This window comes from Podarcis muralis, chromosome 17 (genome assembly GCF_964188315.1).
Source record: "Podarcis muralis chromosome 17, rPodMur119.hap1.1, whole genome shotgun sequence".
NCBI lineage: Eukaryota > Metazoa > Chordata > Lepidosauria > Squamata > Lacertidae > Podarcis > Podarcis muralis.
Genome location: NC_135671.1, coordinates 36,811,703 through 36,836,903, shown reverse-complemented (window position 1 = coordinate 36,836,903; position 25,201 = coordinate 36,811,703). Strand labels below are relative to the sequence as shown.

Sequence of the window (25,201 nt, the reverse complement as noted above, 5' to 3'; positions counted from 1 at the left end):
GCAGAGGCTGCGGAACTCACTGGTTCTCCGGAGGTTCTTCCAGTACTTGCTGTGAACTGCAAGGGTCTGGGAAATGGAGCAGAGGGCACTGTTGGGAGGGAAAAGGGAAGGCGGCCATCAGGAAACGCTCAGGCACAATGCTTGGGAAGGGGCCCCAATGCACCCACTCTCTTACCTGGCACACGGGGTAAGAGGAGACTCCAGCAGAGGACAGGGGTCTCCTAAAAGAGCCTTGAGGACTGCGCAGGTTCCCTCTGCCAGGGACTGGAGATTGTAGCCACCCTGAAAAGGAGGAGGAAAGGGAGAAGATAAGACGGCCACAGTCCCTTCCCTGGGAGAGCAGCTAGATCTGTACGGGAGCCGCTCTCCTTCGCCCAGGGACAAGATGGAAAGTGTGCATTACTCACCTCCAGAGACAGAACCAGCTTGCCTCCAGACAGCGGCATCAGCAGATGTGTCAGGTGAGCAAAACATGCTGGTGTGGCTGACATCTCCCCCTACGGATGCAAAAAAAAGTGGGGGATTTTGCTCTCATATCTTACTTTTGGGGTACAGGCTGACTGGGTGGGGAGTGGTTTCTACTAGAGGAGATTTTAAAAACCCAGAAAAAATATGAGGGTCAGGTGAGTTAGTTGCCTCTACTGCAGCCCCGAGAAGCCCTTTAGAGTGCCTCCAGCAGCTCCATGTGCTGGATAAAGGTAAAGGGACCCCTGACCATTAGGTCCAGTTGCGGCCGACTCTGGGGTTGCGGCGCTCATCTCGCTTTATTGGCCGAGGGAGCCGGCGTACAGCTTCTGGGTCATGTGGCCAGCATGACTAAGCCACTTCTGACAAACCAGAGCAGCACACGGAAACGCCGTTTACCATCCCGCCGGAGCGGTTCCTATTTATCGACTTGCACTTTGATGTGCTTTCGAACTGCTAGGTTGGCAGGAGCAGGGACCGAGCAACAGGAGCTCACCCCATCGCGGGGATTTGAACCGCCGACCTTCTGATCAGCAAGTCCTAGGCTCTGTGGTTTAATCCACAGGGCCACCCGTGTCCCTCATGTGCTGGATATACAGGACTAATTAATATATTGTGTTTTAGGCCCCATAAAGAACCAGAGGAATTTGGATTTGATATCCCGCTTTATCACTACCCTAAGGAGTCTCAAAGCAACTCACAATCTCCTTTCCCTTCCTCCCCCACAACAAACACTCTGTGAGGTTGAGTGAGGCTGAGAGACTTCAGAGAAGTGTGACTGGCCCAAGGTCACCCAGCAGCTGCATGTGGAGGAGCAGGGAATCGAACCCGATTCACCAGATTATGAGTCCACCGCTCTTAACCACTACACCATACTGGCTCTCTAAAAAGCAATCTAACCAATGTGCCCTCCAGATGTTCTTGAAGTCCAACTCCAATCAGGTTTAGCCAGCATGCCTGATAGTCAGGGATAACAGGAGCTGGAGTCCAGCATCACCTGGGGGAGAGCCAAGCTGGGGACAACTGCTAGAAAGGATGGAGGGCCCCTCTGCTTCCTAGTGAGATGGAAGTGCCACCACGTTGTCTACCTAGAGCTCAAGCATGCCTCAGATCTAAATAAGCAGCACGGAAGAAGCAGGGACCAGAGGATTTACAGAATGAGAGGTGGGGAGAAGATTCCTTCCCTCCCTCTTCCTGCCCCTGCAATCCTTCACCCCAAATCACTTTCACCAACACGGAAGAACATGAGCAGGCCCAGCACGCATGCACACCCACACCCCAATCACGGCTTGAATGAAAAGCTGAAGCTGGGAGAGCAATCTGCTCCTCCCCACCTGGTGCCAGTAGCTCGTCACTCAAGCTGTTCACTACTGAAGTTGGAACCAAGAGGGGGAGAACGGGGCTTGCAGCCTGGCCTCATCTTGTCACTAGTGTTCACAAAGTGCAAAGTGGCCAGAGAATCACTTCATTTCCTGTTCTCTCTTTTACGTCTTCAAGACAGGAGACAAGAAGCCTTGGCTATCAGCTGGTCTGGGGGATTTAGTACAGCAGGGTGGGAAGAACAGCACAGCTATGTTGAGCAGATGCGGTGGAGACGACAGTCTGTCCAGCATTGCAGATTGTTCCCTGCAACGTGCAGCAACAGGGCTGGGCACATTCTAAGGCAAAAAGTTCCCTCTTACAGGGCAAACATGCAGCCCAACAGACTCTGCATGGAAAATATGAGCCCAGGACACACTCCTAAATCCTCTTTGGGGTAATAGGCGTTCTGCAAGAAATCTGCGTAGAATGGTTCCCTTCAGATAGAAGCCTGAAAACTGCTGAGGAGGGAGGGCTGTTCTGTAGAGTTTGTGAAAGACATTTTCATACCTTGGGGTCACCGATTACAGAGTCAAAACCAGCAGCAACCAGGACCAACTGGGGCTGAAACTGCAAGAAACAAGCAACCCAAAAGGAAATGGGTAAGCCAAAGATCTCACTTGATCTCCCATTAACCAAACAATTCTACTTCCCAATCCTCACCTCCAAGGCCACAGGCAGCAGGATATGCAAAAAGGCAGAGAGGTAGTCAGCATCCCGCATCCCTATCTGGAGGGACAGACAGAGCACATTACAACTCTTGAAGGAGAGCCCTAATCCATAAGCAACTCATTGAAACACAAACAGACACACAAAAAACCTTGTCTTAGAGCTGCTACTATTGAGTTTGGGCCAGTGGCCCAAAACACACAGGTAAAGGGCACCCCACCCACTAGCATTTCCTACCTGATTCCAGGGCAGGTTGATGTTGTAGCCCTCTCCCCGACCTCTGCCCACAGCATGACTGTCAGAGTCTAAAAGGTGGGGCCAGAAGCTGCCCCCTTCATAGCGATGGATGGAGAAATAGAGGATGCTATGAACAGAAACCATGGCAGATACAGCAGTGAGGAGAAATATTGCCCATCGGCCAAGCTCCAGCACTTTTAGCCCAGTTGGGCTACCAGCCTGCAGCCCATATTTAACTAGACCACCCCTTCTTTTGCAAATTCCTGTTCACCCCCAACAGTCTTGTCCAATACCCTCTGATCCCTTTTATTCTGCACCTGGGATTGTCCTCAAAGAGGTACTGGGTGCCTTGTCCATGATGCACATCCCAGTCAACAATAAGCACCCTAGAAGGGAAAGAAACATGAAGGGTCACCAACAATAAGAGAGAACTACACAGAGCTCAGCTTTCTGAAAAAATAAGAGTTACCATCAATGCTCACTGTCAATGACATCCCTCCAATGAGTCCTAGATATTGTAGACCTGCAAAATCTGGGATAAGATGCCACCAGTATGCTGATGAAACCCAGCTCCATTTCTCTGTAATTATTAGCATTTTTATTTCTAGTACAGTGGTGCCCCGCAAGACGAATGCCTCGCAAGACGGAAAACCCACTAGACGAAAGGGTTTTCCGTTTTGGAGGTGCTTCGCAAAACGAATTTCCTATGGGCTTGCTTCGCAAGATGAAAATGTCTTGCGAGTTCCTGCAGGGTTTTTTTCCTCCCCCCCCTTTCCCAAGCCGCTAAGCCACTTATCAGCTGATCCGCTAAGCCGCTAAGCCACTTAACAGCTGATCCGCTAAGCCGCTAAACAGCTGATCACTAAGCCGCTTATCAGCTGATCTGCTAAGCCGCTTAACAGCTGATCCGCTAAGCCGCTTAACAGCTGATCCGCTAAGCCGCTTATCAGCTGATCCGCTAAGCCCGCTAAGCCGCTAATAGCGCTAATCCGCTAAGCCGCTAATGGGCTTGCTTCGCAAGACGAAAAAACCGCAGGACGAAGAGACTCGCGGAACGGATTCTTTTCATCTTGCGAGGCACCACTGTATTCAGGCATCCCCTAATTACTGCAATGCCCTGTAGTAACAGCCCTGTAGGCCAATATTATTCCCCCTCACAGGACAGATGGATTTTCTGAAGCCGAGAGAATACTGGCTAGCCTTAGGACAGCTAATGGGTTCATGGTAAAGATGACATTGGAACCAGGGGCTTCTTAGTTCCTATCCTATCCACAATTTGACATAAATGTACCAGCTGCACTTTACTTTAAAAGAAATGGCAAATTGTTACTGAAACTTCAGCTCAGGATAACTCTACACTCCCTTTCTGCACAAGTACAAGGCAGGTGACTGCTGTATTTTCTACAAAGCAGCTACAACTTGCCATCAAGAGCAGACATATTTCTTTGTAAAAAGGGAGGCAAAGATCCACTGCTGAAAAAGTCTGGAAAAGGGACATTAGAAGGCTCCTCTTTGGTAGATTAATTGCCTTGATCCTCACTCAACAGAGGACCAAAGTCCTGGATTGCTATGAGAAAGGTTTGAGTATGCGTGCTCTAAAAATGAAAGAGTTCATTTAGGAGGCCTGCCTCTATGCACCTCTGACATGGGTCCACGATACTCACCGCTCCACTCCCAATTTTTGCCGCGCATATTGGGCTGCGATGCCTACGTTGTTGAACATGCAGTAGCCATCCATCTTGTCACGTTGAGCGTGGTGTCCAGGTGGCCTGAAACCAAAAGGGCAACATTGGCTAACCCCAGAACAAGAATGTCACATCAGGAAGAGAGACTTGGTGATTCCAGAAAGTGTCCAGCCTTATACTTTGGTGGGCCTCTAGGGGATGTTCCCAAAAGTGTTGGAGACATCATCACATGCCTTCTCCCATAAGGTGAACTGTCTCATGAGAAAGCACCATAAAAAGGAAGCAGTTGAAAAGCACAACCACACATCTGCTCCTGGATCAGACAAAAGGGGCTCCTTCCATTAGCCCCCCAGCCCTCGTTCAGAGGAACTAAATGTTTTCCAGGTGTGGATATTTTTACTATAATATTATTATTCTTGTTTGCTCTTCATTTTGTTCTTGAATTCTGTGGGAGGGGGCAGGGTACTGGTTCAATGTTTACTTCCTCTCCCCCAGGGAACCCCTGATTCTTTGTGGGAGAGGACCAGGAACCTCTGGGAGTCCTGTGGCATCCTAAATGTGTTAACATTTATTCCAGCATAAGCTTTTGTGAGAATTCACAGAACCACCGTGCCAAGTCATGAGAATTATTAAAGTGGCATAAATCAGATATGTTTTGCAAGGTTAGTACACTCTCTGTTTCAATATATAAAAATTCAGCTGTAGATATCATGCACCAAACACAGAAGTCATGGCCGCCTCACTTTTCTTGTGTTGTGTGTGCAGTGCCGGATTTATGTATACGCTAAACAAGCTACAGCTTAGGGCTCCACTCTCTTGGGGGCCCCCAAAAAATTTAAAGGAAAAAACCCCTGGATGTACATTTCCAAAATATAAGATAAAAAACAAATAAAATAAAACCTACATACAGCAACAGTGTTCTGTGTTGTGTAGGCTCCTATGATGTGTAAGTAATGGGCCCTGCCTGCTAGCCTGCTCCCTAAAACATCACTAATTATTTCACTATTAATATATTTCTTCTTAATTGTATTTCACTATTAATATACTTCTTCTTAACTGTACTGCAGTTCAACAGTTACTTTGACAAATTACATATTTCGTTATGTGTAAATGGCTTTAGATACCTATTAGGTCCATAAATTACTATCTTACTATCTGGCATATATTCAACACAAAAAAACAGTGACAATTTGTTGTTGACAAAGGACAGCTGGACATATAAAGAGCCCCATTACCTTCAGTAGCTTAGGGCCTCATCAAACCTAAATCTGGCCCCGTGTGTGTGCACGTGCATGCACCAGCGATATTCATCTTCTTTCCTTACCATTTCTCCCCTACTTTTACCAGCACCCGGCTCCAAGTTTTTTGTTTTTGTTTTCAGCGAAAATGGCCTGGGGATTGAGGTAAGGGTTAAGCACCCAGATACTCAGCAACACTCCTCCATTGCATATTACAGCAGATAGCAAACAAAACACTGATTCTGGCTTTGTTTTTTAATCGGGGCAGCCATCATGGTGCCCACCAGAAGTTCTTGGACTCCAACTCCCATCTGCCCCAGCCAGCACGGCCAATAATCTCCCCCGCTGGGGAACCAGACCCATCGCCTGCTCTCATGCTTTCCCTACCAGAGGAATCTGCAGAAAATAACGGACTAAACTAAGTGCCCTCTGTGCCATCATTGTAACTGATTAACTTCACCACACTTTCAAATACTGCAGGCCTCTTGCCCGACTTGCACTGGGAGCTAGGCAGGAAGGAGCTGGGGTGGGTACAGATGTTTCATTTGCACATGACCTGCCTGGTGGAGCAAGTGTGAGGGATGACCCATTCGAGGACCCCCTCCTCCTTGCAGCAAAACTGACACCCACCAACGTATAGTGGGCATGAGGTGTACTCTGGTCTAGTTTCTGCCTGAGCATGGAACAGGCATGCCCAACACTGTGGGGGCCTGGTGTGCATGTGTAATGTCACACGGTGGGAAGAGGCCCAATGGGAGCTGCCGTGCCCTCCGAAAGTCCTGACAGGGCATAGTCAAAGCTGTGGAAGGGCCCAATGGGGCCCGACCAGCTGCAAAATATTGAGGGGGCCCAGACCCCTCAGTGAAATGGGGGGGGGGGTCTTTGGCCCTCATGGCCCTGCATAGATGGCACACCTGACATGGGAAGTTCTCTTAAATATCAGCTTAAATCTGTTCTCCTGGATTCTGGATTTTTGGGGTGTTTTTTGCATATAGAGAAACTTTCCTTCTGGCTTGTGGTGTGAAGCGGGGGTGGGGGTGGGGGAGGAAGGAAGGACAGACAGACAGACAGACAGACACACCAAAGAGAAGCACATGTGTCCTTTGCGCATAACACACTGGAAGAATTTATGTCCCTTCCTACACTTGCGAGGTAACCTGTAAAATTGAGGAGTCAAGTGTGCTCTTGATGGAGCTCCAGGACCACATTTAAGCACGACTCCCCCCCCCCCCTGCCCCAAATCAAACAACAAAAAGGATCCTTGTTTCTGCTATACCTGACCAGAGCCAGGCCGTTACGCAGCTTCCCAGCCAGCACCTTCTCCACAAGTTGCAGGACAGAACCAGCAGCAAGGCAGGCGCAGCGGTAGGAATTCTGGGGTAGGGGAAAGAGAGCCAGGTTAACAGATGCTATACCCCCTGCATCCCATAAACAGGCTACCCACTCAAGAGCTTAAGGGTCCTCTTGCCACCTATAGATTTTCACCATACATCCTCAAGGGATTCTCTCAGGCTCCATAGACACACCGTACATTTAAAGCAATCCCTTCACCCACCCAAAGAATACTGGGAAATGTAGTTCATCCCTGATAGCTGCAACTCCCATCACTCTTAAACTACAGTTCCCAGGATACTTTTGGAGGTGTGTGTGCTCTAAATGCACTTTAAATATATGGTATATATGCAGCCTCAGACTGCGGGCAAATACAGTACGAAGGAGGGGATGCTCTTGCAAAGGAGTGATTAAATTCAACAGAAGCTTCCAGAGCCACAGCAGAGGTGTCAAGTGCTCTGGGTGAGGAAACAGCAACTCTAATCATAAGAGCTAGAAACTTGCTCTACTTTTTATTTTTAAAAAAGCTCAGATGACTCGATTGTTGTTCAGATACCAAGTGCCATGGGCAACGTACAGAGCTTTGTGGATACTCACTGGGTGCAGATAGACAGAATCATACGTGTCCGACAGAGATCTCAGCTCAGCCTCACTCATGGTTTCAGTAGATTTCATCAGGGCCAAGTACTCGGGGCTGTTAAAAATGTGGGATAACCAGCCTCATATAACCATCACGCTTAAGTCAAATTATAATGGGTCAATACTATAGAAAAAGCTATCCTGCCAGGCTTAGCAAGGTCACTTCTCCTATCTTGGGAGAAAATGGGTAATCAAGCCTATTGTTCAATCTCCAACCTACCTGAGAAGCTCAGTGAATAAAAAAGTTTGAGCTGGGTGCTCCAGCTCAGACTGTATGGCTCCAACAAGGCTCTCTTGAGTTTACCAATAGTTTAGGAACTTTCACCACTTTGGAACTAAGCCAAGCTTTACTGCCTGTGCAACTTTTTCTGAATGCTGAAACACATGAACCTGACCTTTGGAAAGTTTGTAAGTCAACCTTTTTTAAAAAATAGTTTTTTATTAAAGATTTTCTTATGTTATAAAACAAACAAATAAACAAGGAAAAGTACATATAGGCTCTTCCAGTGTCTAGTTATGATGTTTCTAGCTGCTGAGAGTGTGACCTGAGTTCTTCGTCATGTGCATGTCTGTTGTTTTCCTGGAAGGTATTTAATTGAGCTAGTTCTGGAGTTGCTTCTATTAGTTGGTCTCTAACACCCACAAAAGCTGGTGCTGATAAACCAAGGAACTTCATCTAAATGCTGGAGAGGCTGAGCCTCCATAGGCATATACCTCCACATGTGGTGGAAAATAAACCATTTTCAACTTACTAAACATGTGGTCTTTTTCTATGCTGGGAGAAAGAACTTGGAAGGACATATTTTAAAGGTCTAACAGTCTATATTTCCATGTTTTACTTTGCAGCATATTTTATGTTAAGTCTCTGTTGGGTTCCCCCAACAAAATTACCGTATTTTTCGCTCTATAAGATGCACCAGACCACAAGACGCACCTAGTTTTTGGAGGAGGAAAACAAGAAAAAAAATATTCTGAATCCCAGAAGCCAGAACAGCAAGAGGGATTGCTGCACAGCGAAAGCAGCGGTCCCTCCTGCTGTTCTGGCTTCTTGGATAGCTGCACAGCCTGCATTCGCTCCATAAGACGCACACATATTTCCCCTTACTTTTTAGGAGGGAAAAAGTGAGTCTTATAGAGCAAAAAATACGGTACTTGCCCCAAATGTGGATCTTGGCATCCAGGAATTCTCCTTTCTATATACCCATTTTATCCTGAACCAACAAAAAAATGCAACACATATCAGTAGGACCAGGCTTTCCAATGAGGCACAATCTCCATATCTCCTCTACAAGTCCATGAACCAGCTCCCTGCCCACCCCTACCCTACAGCTCGAACATCTGCTTTTACCTGTGAACCAAGAGGATTTCTTCCTCAGAAATTTCTTGAGCCTGTAAAGAAAGAGATGAACGTTTAGTACCTGGGGAAAATATTCTGGATTTCTCATTCCCCAGCTATTATTTATTAGATTTTACCCCGTCCTTCCTCCAACCAGCTCAGGGAGGTTTATGTAGCTCTTTCCCCTCCTGCTTTCATCCTCACAACAATCCTGCAAGGTGGGTTAGGCCAAGAGTGAGTGATTGGCCCAAGGACACCCAGGTGAGCTTCACAGTAGATTGAGTGAGCATTAGAACTCAGGTCTCTCCGAGTCTTAGTCTGATATTCTCAGTCACTACACTACACTGACTCTCAACCCTTCTGGCCACCCCTGAGTTCCTCTTTGCCCCCACCTGCTCCCCTTCTTCTCACCTCAACTGGGATGCAACGTTCCAGCAGTCCACATTGCAGCAATTTATCTCGTATGGCCACCAGCCGTTCTGGACACTCTGGGAAACTGGGGAAAGAGGTAACAAAGAGGGGTGTAGGATAAATCAAAAACACATTAAGTTGGAGGATGGTAGAAGGATCGGGATGCCTTGGGTCAACAAACAAACTAAGGAGTCAGGAAGGATTTGGGTGGCGGGGGTGTTGCAGGGAGATTCTCACCCTGAGAAGAAAGGGAGAAATAGCAACAACATCCAACCTGAACAAAATACACACAGGCACAACTGATACCTCTTGACCCAAGGCAGACTCTGATGATGTCTGATTAGAGGCAAGTTGGTAATCTTTATCAAGATCCCAGCCCTTTAATCTGACAGATTAAAAATTACAGGAAAACAAGCAGGGTTGGGTAAGGAAAGCCTTATTATCAAGACTTTTTAAACCACCATCATCATAAAGGAAGGAGCACAATGAAAGCAGACTGGAATTAAAGTGGAAGGGAATGAGATATTAGGGTTGCAGATTATGGATGGCAGTGGGGAGAACAGGTGAGGAGAGTAAACATCAGACTACAATCAGAAGCTGCTGTTGAGCAGTCTGAAGTGTGAGACTTTTGAAATTGGAATAGATGTGCAGAAGATGGCAATTTTCAGAGAATCTAGTAGCTTACGAAGACACATGGCAACTCTGAGCTTTTTTGGTAATGGATAAAAGCTCCTGCTTAAAATATGGGAAACTCAATCCTAAGTGCTTCTCAAACAATTCTCTATTCATTCATTTATTATATTTCAAATATATAGTTTACTGCTCTGTCCCTAACTAGGCTTGATGGCAATAGATTTATAAATAAAAGGAAACCAGCAGCCTTCCAGATGTGGCCAGACTACAGCTCCAGTCACACCTGACCACTGGGTCATGCTAGCTGGGGCTGATGGGAATAAAGGACTGTCCACCAGGGGTACTATCTTGCCCTCAGGACTGTGGGTGCCCACCGCCGTAACGCGGACATGCGACATCACACACACACCTGCACATAGTGCTTGTGACATCACATGCATGATGCACAATGGGGAGCTCCTCCAAAAACGTAATGTGACGTTGCATGCCATGCATGTGATGTCACAAGCACTATATGCAGGCGCATGTGTGTGACGCTGCATGTCTGCATTGAGACAGCCACCACCAGCTCCTCTTCCTCCTCCTTTCCGCAGGGAGGGGCTTGGAGACAGGAAGAGGATGCCCTGTTTGCTGGCTGCAGAGGGTGGAGCTGAACTGCTTCTATCTTGGATGCAGTGCTGCAGAGGCTGCCTGCCTTTCTCTGGCTTTCCTCATTGATATTATTGTGGGTGCCCAAGCACCCACGACCACCTGGAGCTGGCTCCTATGCTGTCCATAGAGATGCCCTGCTTGAATGCTCCCATGTGGAAAAGAAGCACATACCCCAAGATTATTATTATAAATTGGGGGGAAGAATTACTCCAGGGAGAGTTGCTGAACTCTTCCCCCGGTACACTAGTACTTGTAGAGAGGGTTGTATTGTGGAAGGTGGGGAGGGGGTTGCACTTGGAGGACCATTCAATTATGCAAAACACACACACACACAAATTCCGCTACCTTCAGCCTGAACTGGTACAATCCGAGTTGGGGCGGGTGGGAAAGGGCTGCTTTGTTTCACTGATTCTAGAAAACGGTCTCTCCATTGTGGGAGTGGTGTGACAGCCTCTTTGGCATGGCCAAATCTCATGCTACTCCAGTAATATCTCTTGGAAGGAACCAGTCTCTTGCTTTATCAGAGTTACCTTTCCCACCTCACATGGATGTGGCTCCCAGAATGCTGTGGCAATTTTCGAAACAACCAAAATGGTAGAGGAGAAAGAATCTGCGTAGGAATCAGGAGACAGGTGCTTGCGGGTAGTCACACAAGTATTGTGGAGTGGCCGGCATGGTGCCATGCCCATGCTCTCCTGACAGCACTTACTGGCATGATGCAGGGTTAAGGTCAGGGCTGTGCAAGTGTTGAGCAGAAGGCGCCACCTGCGCAACCACAGAGCCTCACCCTCAGGAGGGAAACAGTGCAGTACCGTCCCACTGCACCAGTTGCACCTGCCAAGTACAAAACCAGATTCTAGATCAGGGATGCAAAACTTGTGGCTTTCCAGGTGTCACTGGGCTCCAACTTGCATCAGCCCCAGTCAACGTGACCAACGGAATGACTGCCCATTAGCATCTGAAGGGCCACAGGTTCTCTCCCAATCTCTGTTGCGCTGGATTGCAGCCTAAATGATGAAATTGCAACTGCTTCTCTCCAAGTGTATGAAACACAGACCCTACAGAGGAAGACTATCATGAGATTTGCACTGGAGCCGAGGCCAAGAATGCAGGGGCAACACAATGGCCGGATATTAAGGGCAAGAGGGGTAAACCAAGAGGGAGAAGAAGAATAGTGGAGAGTGTGTGGTGGAACTGTGTTCAGACTACACTACAAGTGGGATGAAATAATAATAATAATAAAAAAAAAACAGCATGGATGTACAGGCAGCACAAAGGAGGATAAGTTCAGGATTATATATTTACCCACATCCAAACCAAGGGTACTTTTCCCCCCCTGCCGGGAAAAAAATAATCAATGGTTTTGGAATTAGGAAACATACATTAGATTCCCAAACTGCTTGCAGCAGAGTGCATAATGGGGGAAACATAGTCTAGCAGGGCCTAAGGGTAACATTATCCACATATATCTTAGTATGTGTTTTCAAACCAACAAACTTTCCCCCACAGCTTCCCCACTCCCATTCTCTTTCAAGGCATTCAAACATCAGTAGAAACAATCATAAGAAGGTTGACACCGAGTTAACAAGGGCATGTGGAGTTCCTAAAAGCTGCAATGGGGGGGGGGGGGTGCGTGCTTTGGAAGTGAAATAATGCACACTGTTTTTGGTCTGGTATACATTGTCCTCCCAGGATTGAGTTTGGGGAAGGAGGCCGAGGGAAGAGAGAGAAACCTGCTACACCAGTCTGCAGCAGCAACAAGCAGTACAAGGGGCTCATTAGCTGGTATTTCGGGCATCATCAATCCCCTTTCTCAATATTCCTGGAGCTGATATTCTCTACTGACCCACCTCCAAATATGATGCCAAATAAGCTTTCAAAAGCACAGCATACAAGCATCATTTTAAATTTAAAAAAAGGCAGGCAGCCCTCTTATGTTGAGAATCAAAACTGAAGATTAACATTGCTATCCTAGACATGTCTACGCAGAAATAAGCCACATCAGCTTCAGTGGGTCTTACTCCCAGTTAAGTTTGTATGGGATTGTGGCCTAAGTCAATGTATGACTTGGAAGCGAGAATGTCTGTCTCCTGAAGTATGAAGTGGGGAAGGGGAGATTCACCTTGCAGAAGAAAAACACACACATCCCAACTCCTGATTTTAGGCATGCCTATATAATATACCCCATATTATATCAGGGTTTTAGAGAGGAGGACACTGAAACTGGGGCTAGAGGCAAGGAATAACTACATGGTCTGAGGAAAGTGGTTACAGCTGTGACAATTGTTTGGTCTGAAATTGGTGACATCAGATTTTAGAAGCGATGCATCAGTCCATCTAGATCAAAGCTGGGGAACCTGTAGGCCTCTAGGTGTTGTTGGACTACAACTCCCATCATCCCTGACCACTGGCCATGCTAGCTAAGCTGATGGGAGTTTGGGTCCACTGACTTCAGTGCAGGAGGTGGGGGCAGACACAGGTTTCCTGGTGTCAATCTAGACTGCAGAGCAGCTAATGTAGATAGCCTCAGTTGGCTCTTTCCCTGCTTGTCTTTTGACAGGAAACACACACTCTCTCTCTCTATATATATATATATGGGGGGTATGAGCATTTATAATAACTTGTCATAACATAAGAAGTGGCAAAATTCATTACTTTTTGCCTGAAATAGGCTCCAATTTCAAATGGAGACTCTCTTTGGATTTGGACATAGCCATAAAAGAGTTGTTTGATATAAAAGAAAATTATGAAAATTTTATGAAACTTAGGGTCAAGATCAGCTCCATCTTAATCATGTTGCTTCACACAGCATGATGGTCTATTGAGTCCAATGGGATGGGTGCCCTGATCGATCGGATCAACGTCCAACGCTCGGTTTCAGACAGTGGCCAATAAGTGGCCTTTCGGGAAGCCTGCAAATGGGGCAGGAAGGCTTCTAACATTCGGCTTAAGAACATAAGGAGAGTCTGTTGGATCAAGCCAGTGGGCTATCTAGTCCAGCATCATGTTCTCATGGTGGCCAGTCAGGCACCTATGAGAAGTCTGTAAGCAGAACCTAAGCACAACCGCACTCTCCCCTCCTGTGGCTTTCAGCAATTGGTATTTGGAAGTATCCTGCCTCCAGCTGTGGAGCCAAAGTATAGTAGCTTCCTGGTATGGCCCTGGGTTCTAGTTTCATGAGAGGGAAGAAGTCCTGAAATCTAAGCCACTTTAAGTTTTCTGGGTAACAAGCTATCAAAACAAAGACTTGAAAACCACGCTTTCACTCCTAAATACCTTTCATCCCATGTGCAGTGAAACTGTGTCATCCGTTCATCCCAAACCAGGCCAGTCCCCACTGGTGTAGCACATTCTGTGGTGAGATCCTAGTTAAAAGGCACAATATTGAACAGCGCTGTAAGTAAAGTGTGTGGGGAGTCTCCTTTAACCCCCCAACTGCACGCATATAGCACCACTCCCATCCATCACAATCATGCTTTTCACTTAAAAAGAAATCAGGTAACATCTTAGATACCAATAGCTATGTTTTTCTAAGGTGGCCAATCCTTCAGCAGCTAAAATTGCAGCCCCCTGGGAAAAGAGCAGAGCAGTCTGGTTAACATCCTGAAGAGGAATGCTTTACCCATCAACGTTTTGATGCAGGACTCACTCGTTACACAATATAGGAAGGTACAGGGCACCTTCTCAACAGCACTAAGCCAAAGCATTCTGCCCCCAAGGGCTTATGAGAACAAATGAGGGCATATTTCCAGAAAAAAGACCAAACACAGTCCGTCAGCTCAGTTTCCCCAGCAAGAGTGCCATCTTCCAAGGTCCCTCTGACCACACGGGTGCATGCATGTGTACACACTCCACCCAAACACTCCCCAACAGCCAATGCTGCTTCCCCAGCGCCAAAGCTCACATTTCCAAGTGCTCAACCTACCAATCGCTGCATGCTTGAGAGCAGATCCTCTGCATCTTTGTTCAACCGCTTGGCCCGCCCTTTCCGTTTGGCGTCTGGCAACCCTCCCTTCTTCTTAGTCTTCCTCTGGAAAAGCCAAGAGGTAGCACAGGGTGTCAACAGAGGCAGCAAGCCTCTCCTCTCTTTCACAGAGCAGAAAGGGTAGTTTCTTTTCTTACCCAATCCTGACTTACAAAATTGGACTCTAGGCATTGCCTCCCATCTCCCACCACCCCAATAAGGGACTACTTTACCGTGGGTGCGCGGGTCTCCAAAGGCGACACAGAAGGGGGTTCTATTATTTGGGCATCTCCAACATCAGAAGCCATTGTGGGGGCAACAAATGCCCCCTATCCCAGCCCTGTGGAAGGGAAAGGAAGAAAAACTCATGTTACAAAGAGAACCTGGAGCTCACATGAGCAACCCATCCATTGCAGCCAACACCCCAAATCCAAACACCAGATTCCCCTCAAACAGCCAGCCATGTCATGCATTTGATGAAGCGGACTGTAGTTTATAAAACACTTATGCCATAATAAAGGTGTTAAGTCTTTAAGACTGCCACAAGATTATTTTCTGTTCTTACTGACAAAAGAGATTACTTGTGAGGAAAGTACATAGGTCCCATTGAATGGCCTCCTACCCCTTGAAATAACCCCACCCACTAATGTTAGGATTGTCATGGAACCAGAGGCCCATGGAAAGGGAAAACCATCTGCCAATGAATTGGCCTGCCAGGTCCTATTATCTAGGGCCTGTTTAATAGAGCCTATTAAGGTAAGTGTCAGAGTAGGGAATGCCTGTAAAGTAATAAAGAAAATAATGTAATAGGGCTCATTTGGACAGACCCATAAAGAAAATAAGAGGCTAGCTAATGGGGGAGACTCAGGAGGGAGAAATGAAAGAATATTGGCAGGCAATTAGCAAGAGAGGAAGCACACCAGCACCTATTTTACTAAGATCTGAGGGCAGGGTTGCTTAAATGGAGAATTCATTATCATTTTAAAATGTATACTCTGCTTAAAGTACAGGCCCTGGGGCTCTTGATGCAGCTTAGAACAAGAAACACTAATAAAAACCATTAAAAAACTCTTCTAACATACACCCCCAGAGCCAACTGATCAAGAAAGCAACAGGAAATTAAAACTAACTTTATCACACCTCCAGCATTCTAGAAGCTTTCCTAAAGGCCTTCATAAGCCTTCTGAAAGATTATCAAATTCCAGAGATGGGGAGCCACAGCAGATAAGACCCTGCATAATCACCACAGGTGGTGAATGCTAGGCTAGAGCTCCTCGCCTTGACATGCTAACTTTCAGTCTGGAGGGATTGTTATTGTATTGCACAGCAGAGAATTCAAGTCACATCATATAAGCCAGAAACAGTTTTACGCTCCAATCCTATACACCAGAGCTTTCCAAATTGTGTGTCACAACACATTAGTGTGTCGGCTGAGGTGTACGTGTGTCGAGCAAACACTCTTATAAGGGGTTAACCTCCAGTTTGCTAGTAAAACTGTCATGAAATGATGCATGTCTAAAAAGTGTGTCACCAACATGAAGAGTTTGGAAAGCTCTTCTATACACTCTTACCTGGGAATAAGCTTCACTGGAAAACAATGAAGGTTATTTATAAGTAGGCCTCTCTAGGCTTGTACTTTTAGCTCTTCATCTGCAATTGTCAAGACTAGGCCTGGATGGACTTTCTTGGTGACAAAGGCACACAATGCAGAACCTCACCTAAAGACCTTTAGACACAATGAGAAGGCTGGCATTCAAGTGACAAAGTACAGTGGAACCTCGGAAGCCAAACGCCTGTAAACTTGAACATTTCGGCTCCTGAACAATCAAAAACCAGAAGCGATTGCTCCGGTTTTCAAATGATTTTCAGAAAGCGAACATCTGGCGCGGCTTCCGATTGGCTGCAGGACGCTCCTGCAGCCAATCGGAAGCCACGCCTTGGAAGTCAAATGTTTTGGAAGTCGAACAGACTTCCAGAACGGATTCCGTTCAGCGTCCAAGATACGACTGTCATAATTTCTCAGCAGCCATTCCAAAAGGCTCTCTTCCCACAGAGGTTCACCAAAGCCTTCCTAGTGCTGGCAGGATGAGGCACAGAGTTTAGCCACTAAAGTCAATCAAAAACCCTTGGTGGACCACAACTCCTGTCATCCCTGACCATTGGCCCTGTTGGGTGGGGCTGATGGGAGATGAAGTCCAGCACTGTCTAGAGAGTCAGGTGTCCCCTGTTCAGCCACCTCAGCTTTTTGTAGCTGGAATGAGCCAGGGTCCCGCCCTCCCAGGCTGGCCAGGTGGAAAAGGCCTGCAAGGCAGGGAGCAGGTGTTTCAGTACTCAGAGAGAATGGTCTCCAGGTTAAAATGTACCATCCCAAGCACCCATAGCTCTGTGGTAGAGCATCTACCTTGCACACAGAAGGTCCTGGGTTCAATTCCTGACGTCTCCAGGTAGGGCTGGCAGAGACTCCTGCCTTAAACCCTGGAGACCCACTGCCTTGTCACTATGGCAAATACTGACCTAGATAGACCAAAGGTCTGACTCAGAATAAAGCAGCTGCCTATGGTCTTATGTACTGAAAGAAGCAGCAAGAAGAGGCAAAAAAGAAATTATCCGCATAGAGCGCCACCTATTCACAATTGCCACAAGGATTGCTGGAAGGTTGAAACTAAAAAACATTCAAGGATGGCCATTCAATGGTTTTACAGTCTTTGGGTGAGCAGATTTAAAACCCCATTCCTGTCTTTCACACATGCACATCAAAAGGAGAGAGATTCACACATGCTTTACATGTATAAAGTCTGTTATAGCCTTAAAAATAAAAAGCAATTGATGCCCTGGTGATGCTACACAGTCTTTCTCCAATTGCCAGACAGCTCCTACCCTTTCCCCAAAGACAAAAACATTTCTCTTGGTCTCTATCCTGCCTTTGTCTCTATTGTGTGCTCTCAGCTTGTACTGTACATCTGTTTATGCCACCCTTTCCCTTTCCTCAGTCCAGGCTCTGAACCTGGGCATGTTTGGCTTGAGAGTCGTCCCCAAAGACATCAATGGGATTTAGTCTCTCTCTTTTTAAAAATATGATTTTTATTAAATTTTCTGTTTTACAATTTTAGATAAAACATTTTACTTACTCTTCTTCTTTTCCCTTCTCTTCCCATGGTTCATTTTACATATCTTATATCCCTGCAGATGTCACTATGTACTATATGTACTAATCGGTTTTCCATTGTTACATCCATCAAAACTTATTTACACCATTGAATTTATCTTAATACTGCAGGCGTTTTCAGCTGTACGCAATTATTTTCCATATATGCAATAAATGTTCTTTAAAGGCATGTTCTTCCTGCTCTCTTATTCTAGATGTCAACGGGGTTTACTCTCAAGTAGACACGCGCAGGGTCGGGCTGTCAAAAGCTTGACCTTGGCCCCTTGGCGAATTCCTCTCTCCGTCCCTTAACCCAAAGCACCCTTTTGGATTTCTAGCCCTGGCAAGAAACAAATACAGATTCAGCTACGACAAAGGACGCAGGAGGGGACCCCACCCCCCTCACCCCGCCGAGAGGTCGGACTAGATGACCCCTCAGGGTCCCTTTCCAATTCCGTGATTCTGCGCCCCTGACGTACCGCAACCTCCCTTCTCCTCAGAGACAAGGGCTGAGGGGAGACACACCCCGACGCCATTCCCACCCCCAGAGCCCCCCACAAACGCCCACACCCGAGGGGGGCGGGTCCCGTTCACAGGGCCGAGGAAGGAAAGCGGGGCGTAGCCCGTTGACAGCCATGGGGTGGGCGGTCGCGGGCCGGCCGCGAGGAAGACAGCGGCCCCCGACTCCCCTCCCGGCCCATGCGGGGTGGGGGGGGCGTTGTCCCTTCTCCTCACCTGGAGCTCCCGCTATCCCAGAGCACTCGCGCACACCCCTCCGGCTTCCAGGCACTTGGTTCCTCCCCAGGGCGCCGCCGGATGCTGTCACCTGGCGCCGCCCGGGCCCTGAGAGGGGAACCGTTCGCGGCGCGAGGGAAAGAGCTGGGCGGGACCATTCCTCTCGGGCGGGGAGGGGAGCGCGGCGGGAAGGGGGCGGCGCCGCGGAGGAGACGGGCAGAAAGCGGTCAGTAGGGGAAGGAAAGCGAGGGGGTCGGGGACTGAAAGCGAAGTTGCCCTTTTGGCTTTGTGTTTATGTACTTTAAGACTAGATTGGTTTTGTGGGGGGAGGGGGAGGTTTGGCGATATTGGATTTATCCCGCATTTTGACTAAATTGTTCTGGTTTTTGTTGTTTTCGAATTCACGGGCATGTAGATCCACCCATCTAGCCCTTGATAGGGAAGTTTTCTTAATGTTTAATGTTGTTATTATATTATATTATATTATATTATATTATATTATATTATATTATATTATATTATATTATATTATTATATCATATTATATTATATTATATTATATTATATTATATTATATTATATTATATTATATTATATTATATTATATTAATGTATGTTGGAAGCTACCCAGAGTGCCTGAGGTAACCCATTCAGATGGGTATAAACAATAATATTTATTTATTTATTTATTTATTTATTTATTCACTCATTCATTGAAGTAAAAGTAAAGGGTAAAGGGACCCCTGACCATTAGGTCCCGTCGTGACTGATTCTGGGGTTGCGGCGCTCATCTCGCTTTACTGGCTGAGGGAACCGATGTACAGCTTCCGGGTCATGTGGCCAGCATGACTAAGCCGCTTCTGGCGAACCAGAGCACACACAGAAACACCGTTTACCTTCCCGCCAGAGTGGTACCTATTTATCTACTTGCACTCTGACGTGTTTTCGAACTGCTAGGTTGGCAGGAGCTGGGACCGAGCAACGGGAGCTCACCCCGTCGCAGGGATTTGAACCGCCGACCTTCTGATCAGCAAGTCCTAGGCTCTATACTTTAACCCACAGCGCCACCCGTGCCCCTTCATTGGAGGGGGATGTCCCTATTTTCACCAGAGAAACGTTGGAGGGTATGATTTTGCATATTTGCGTTTTTCCAAATCTTCTCTGCTTTTGGTGGTTTTTGAATGTTTGGGCGCAGCTTGTTGTGGGGAAAACACGTTTATAGGCTGCTTCCGAAATAAACTCGGGCTGGGTGAACACAGGCAAGCTGACACAGCACAAGAGACACATCCACCTTGTCATGCGCTACAGGAGGTGACAAAAATGGCCCTAGAGCTGTGATAGTTGAATGACAGGCAAGTCTCACATATTTTAAAAATAACGCAGGACTTGTGAATTGGAAGGGAGACAGAGTAGGTGGCAAAACCTAAGCCGCAGCTGCCAAAGGACAGAGGCAGTCTCCAGCTACAATCTTCCATCTGATCAGAAACACGGTGATATATCCTTTTTCGAAATGCACATTTATTTGGTTTTCTCTGTCCCTAACCCCCAGGCTTCTTCATTTTCTAGGCTTCTTCATTTTCCAAATAACTCTGTGTGAGATATGGTGCTATTCCCATTTTGCAGATGAAGAGAACTAAGGTTGTCAGTTTATCATAGCTGAATGCTGCACCAAGCCTAAAATACTTTCCCTCTGAATCACAGCAGCCTCAATCCAATTTAAGTTAGCAGTGACTAATGGAATAAAGTAACGGAACAAGTCAGTTCTAACTGACTTGGGCTAGCCAACATAGTGCCCTCCAGTTATTCGAAACTCTAGCTCTTATCAGCCCAAACCAGCATGGTCAGTACTCAAGGATGATGGCAGCATACCCTGCCCCAGTGGTCAGCCAGGTCAAGCACTGGCCTGAGCTGCTGACTGCATCAGTATGCACCTTTGTTCAGACCAAAGGGCCACTTTCTATCACAAGCAGCCTTTCAGGGGCCACGTGGCAGTGGGGCGGGGGGCAGAGCTGTTGGAAAGACATTGAGTGCACAGTATATGGACATGTAAACACACACGCATTATTGCCATTCAACGACGCATTCTAGCCAGGCAAAAGGAGACAGGATGCAGAACAGGTCTGGTGAGCATGGTCTGAGAGGGGGGGTGAACTGGGGGAGACTAGTGGGTAGGCAGATTCAAGGCCTAGACAGGGCTGTTTTCGGTCCACGGGCCTCGAGAGCCAGTGTGGTGTAGTGGTTAAGAGTGGTAGATTCGTAATCTGGGGAACCGGGTTCGTGTCTCTGCTCCTCCACATGCAGCTGCTGGGTGACCTTGGGCTAGTCACACTTCTCTGAAGTCTCTCAGCCCCACTCACCCCACAGAGTGTGTGTTGTGGGGGAGGAAGGGAAAGAAGAATGTTAGCTGCTTTGAGAATCCTTCGGGTAGTAATAAAGCAGGATATCAAATCCAAACTCTTCTTCTTCTTCTTCAGATTCCCATCCCTTGCTATGCATATTTTGCAAGGGGTAATCCCCCACTGACACACTACTGAGTACACATGCATCAGGCTGCTATGCATATTGCACAGTGTGTATTCTGCCTGTTTTCATGGGATAAGATCATGTGCACAGGCCTCCTCCGACCCGGATGTGCACCGGAAATAATGCTTGCGCATGCGCACAAGCTATTTCTGGTGCTCCTCCGACCCAGAAGTGGGCAGCCACACAGCACCGGTAAGAGCGGGCGGCGGGGGTTGCTGCGGGCCGGATAAACAAGTCCCTTGGGCCTTATCCAGCCCATGGGCCTTAGTTCAGGGGACCCCTGTCTTAACCTGATGTGCATGAACCTTGTGATTTCCGTGTCCCTCCAGACACCTGCCATCTGTGCTCATCTGCACATGCACAGTTGATGTTAGGGTATTTTCCCATTAACACTCCACATCCAGTTTTTATCGTCAGATCAAAAGTGGTAAATGCATCAAACCAGTATTTGCCAAGAAGCTACAAGCTCAATATGGATTGTGGTGTGAGTGTGGCTTCAGAAGCGAGCAGGTGGTGTGCACTGCATGCAGAGAATACCCTAAGTCTCCTCATCGTGGTCCCAGGATCTTGGCCTCTTTAGTTTTGGAAAATCCAAAACCTGGATTTTCTCTAGGCTCCCACTTATGCACAGCTCATCCTGTATATAAGTTGCCCATGTCCTTGCAAGGCTCCTGTGGCAGAAAGCAGTGAAGTGAGTCCTGCATTTTCAGAACATATGACCCAGGGAGATCATCTGCCTTTGATCAAGAAACCTTCTGACCCACCCAGCAGCAGCAACTTGCTTTCCTTCCTTATTAGCCCCAGAAGGGTTTGTCTCTTTAGGTCAGCCTGGTGCTACCCGCTGCTGGGATGGAATGAAACCCATGTTTGGGCCAGAGCCCAGGAGAGAGGGAGGCACTGCAGCCAATCCTCCTCTTCCTGCCTTCTGCAACCTTGTTCCCAGCGCCCGTGCCAGCCCCTTATCTGCAGAGGAGGGGACTGCGTGGGGAGCGATGATCTCATTCTGCAGACCTCCAGAGACCGTGACTTGATGGGCCAGATAAAGTCCCCACTGACTCCTTTGATGGCTCTACTGAAGGATGTGGGAAAAGGGGTGGGGGAGATGTTGGAAGATAGGCAGCCTCCACCAGCAGCACTTCAAGGGAGAGCGAGAGCCAAGGCTGTCCTTGGACAGATTCTCCGGGAGTCCCCTAACAGCTCTGGCAAAGGAATCATGTTGTGTGTGGGATGAGATGAGAGAGTGCTAAGAATCAGGGTCCCTGGAGAGGGTTGCTGTGTCCCAGCTGGGGAGATGGTGCTCTTTCTCTTCTTCAAGAAGCAGAGTAGCAAGTAGATGTCAAGAAGCACTCCCGTAGAGCAGGGGTGGCTAACCTGCTCTTCTCCACCTGATGTTGTTGGATTCCAACACCCATCGCTCCCATGGCCAGTGGTGAGTGGTAATGGGAGTTGCAGTCCAACCACAGGCCAGCCACACCAATGGAGAGTATTTCCACCACAACCTGCTACCTACAAGTCTTGTCTCATAAACACTTCTGCCCATTTCCCCTCCTTGCTGGTCTTTATCCTTCTCAAAATCCACCTGCTTCATGAATCTTTACCTTGAACTGAAAAATAGCTTAAGTACACATAACTGCATTTGTGCACACCCATCCTTTTGTTACCCATATATCTCATTAACCTCCCTCTCCCCTTACCTCTGCCCACTGCTAAAATGTAGGCACTAGAAAGTAAGCTCCTTGGGGCAGGGACTTGCTGTCTTTCTTCTGTTATCCATGTGCAATGATAGCGCCATAAGTAAATATTTATAATAATCTCCAAAACGCTTTGGAACTTTGGAAGTTCGGCTGAGGTGTCTGGCATCTGAAAAAGTAGGCTACAGCTTACAAATTGTTTTGTTGTGCTTTTAGGAAAAAACAGGGTCGGTCCAGATTGGTGTTTCATTATGACGGCATTCTGCAAAACATTGTCAGTACAATAATATTGCATTAGTATGGATTTATTCTGCTTCATTAGATGTTCTAGAATGCTTCCCCAGGGCTGCCACAGGATCACTGGCCAGACAGACTGTAGCACAACAAAAGTGGGACAACACCGCCCTCCCCCATGTTTGTAGTAGGATAAATTTCAGCAGGAAGTTACAAGATATTCACTGATTGGAAATGAAGTAGTCTAACCACCCCAAAACCTTTATAGGCGCCAATAGTATTGAAAGAGGGGTCATATATGACTGCCCCAACAGCATCATGAGTACAAATAATCATAGATGCATAATAAAGGGGGCATCAGGAGGGCCCTTAGTTTTAAAGGTTATACTGGACTCAGACTTTGAATGCCTACAACTCACATTTAACTTGTGTGGTTTTTTCCTGGAAGGATATCAAATTTTTAGCTTTGATACTAGAATCAACAGCTTTCCTTGTTGGTGAAATTGTGGGGAAAGTGGGATTTGGGACGCTGGCATTTGTGAGTACGACTAGGCACAATCCGGGCAGCCTCCCACCACTTCACTGATGTCAGTCTTCCTCACCCAAAAGTGGCTTTCAGAGGAGAATGAGGTCTTGGGTTTGTTTGTTTTCTTATAAGTAGCTGCTGCACAAGTAATGTATATATTGCCCCTAAATGGTATTATTTCCGTGGTGTGGTTCTAGAGTCAGTTATTATTACTGCTGCTTCATATTGTAACCAGTTTGTTGGTTTTAAGACTGCTTTATTACAATTATGGTGTTTTGCCTGTTATTGTTGTAAGCTGTCCACGTTGAATGAAGGGCAGGTATGCAGCATAAACTATGTCCCTTGGTGGACTGTGTTTAGTCAGGAGAGCTGAACATGTCTCTACCTCCCCACTCCTTTTTACAGGAATCATGTGTCTTCATGATCCATTTAATTTTGCATAAAAATTACTGAAGGCACTTGAAGAAGCTGGCATTCTACTGTGGAAGCTCCTCCCGGGCAGCCCAATCCATGCCGTAGCTGGAACTTACCGAAGACAAAACTCACTCACACACCTCTTGTTTGTTAACACAAATTAGTATATATATTTTCCCCTCTGCAGCTTTGAAACAAATTTAAACCCCCAAAGAGCAGGGTATCAATGGAAGCTCAGTGGCAAATTTACAAAGCCAGTGAAGAGTCAACAGGGTGCGTTATCTCTGCTCAAAGTCAGCATGTATCCCCTCCTCTTTTTTTGTCTCCTATTGTGATGCTTTAGAGATGGGAATGAATATACCCATGGAAAGGGAGGATTAGGAGCTGTACAGGGAAGCGGATTTGGGCCAGTGCATTTCAGGATGGATTTTGAGGTGCGGATAAATTTAGTTCCTTGCATGCATTAGAAGATGTGTGAATGGTGAGATACCAGGATGGAACAGGAGTCGGTGGAAGGTAGTCCAGTTGTAGATCACCAGATGGCTTTGGGTGGCCTGCCTAGTGCAGGGATAGGGAACATGTGACACACACACCCCGACTCTAACTCCCATAATCCCTGACTATTGGCTATGCTGGGCAGTGCCAGTGGGAGTTGGGAGTCCAACCAAATCTGGAGGGCCACAGAACCCCTAGTCCACACCCAGCTATCCAACTATAAGCGTCTGCTTATAGCTGGAATCCTTTCAAAATAATGATAAGCACCGTGGACTCTGGTCTGACGCTCACTGAGAATGGTAAGGCACAAGGCAGAGAGGCCAACAGGAGGTGAAGTCAGAGCCAATGGCAGCCAGAGGTGAATTAATTCCAGGTCCAACCCATTGGGTTACAAATGGAGTATATAATAAAGCAGATGAAAAGGTAAAGGTACCCCTGCCCATACGGGCCAGTCGTGTCTGACTCTAGGGTTGTGCGCCCATCTCACTTAAGAGGCCGGGGGCCAGCGCTGTCCGGAGACACGTCCGGGTCACGTGGCCAGCGTGACGAAGCTGCTCTGGTGAGCCAGCACCAGCGCAGCGCACGAAAATGCTGTTACCTTCCCGCTATAAAGCGGTACCTATTTATCTACTTGTGCTTAAGGGTGCAACTGCTAGGTGGGCAGGAGCTGGGACCGAAGACGGGAGCTCACCCCGCCGCGGGGATTCGAACCGCCGACCATGCGATCGGCAAGTCCTAGGCGCTGAGGTTTTACCCACAGCGCCACCCGCGTCCCCGACAATAAAGCAGATTAGTTATGCCTTAACAGTTAAAGAGATC

At 47.3% G+C, this 25,201-nt stretch overlaps 1 protein-coding gene across 4 annotated transcripts in view; it reads right to left on the bottom strand.

Moving 5' to 3' along the window:
* The window catches only part of HDAC6 (histone deacetylase 6), a 38,661-nt gene extending 20,017 nt beyond the window's left edge, over window positions 1-18,644 (bottom strand). For 2 of the 4 annotated variants that reach the window (XM_077921674.1, XM_077921677.1), the window contains exons 1-16: window positions 18,500-18,644; window positions 14,853-14,959; window positions 14,581-14,685; window positions 13,932-14,020; window positions 9,372-9,456; window positions 8,973-9,013; window positions 7,583-7,679; window positions 6,930-7,027; window positions 4,395-4,499; window positions 3,048-3,116; window positions 2,731-2,857; window positions 2,488-2,553; window positions 2,335-2,394; window positions 408-497; window positions 176-282; window positions 21-88 (exon numbers count right to left, since the gene is read on the bottom strand). In XM_077921674.1, the coding sequence (XP_077777800.1) occupies window positions 21-88; window positions 176-282; window positions 408-497; window positions 2,335-2,394; window positions 2,488-2,553; window positions 2,731-2,857; window positions 3,048-3,116; window positions 4,395-4,499; window positions 6,930-7,027; window positions 7,583-7,679; window positions 8,973-9,013; window positions 9,372-9,456; window positions 13,932-14,020; window positions 14,581-14,685; window positions 14,853-14,927 (1,282 nt within the window). In that variant the 5' untranslated portion in view covers window positions 14,928-14,959; window positions 18,500-18,644. Of the gene's footprint in view, window positions 1-20; window positions 89-175; window positions 283-407; window positions 498-2,334; window positions 2,395-2,487; window positions 2,554-2,730; window positions 2,858-3,047; window positions 3,117-4,394; window positions 4,500-6,929; window positions 7,028-7,582; window positions 7,680-8,972; window positions 9,014-9,371; window positions 9,457-13,931; window positions 14,021-14,580; window positions 14,686-14,852; window positions 14,960-18,243; window positions 18,436-18,499 lie in introns of those variants that run through there. The other 2 variants (XM_077921675.1, XM_077921676.1) reach the window with 2 other exon arrangements.
* Window positions 18,645-25,201: the final 6,557 nt, after the last annotated feature.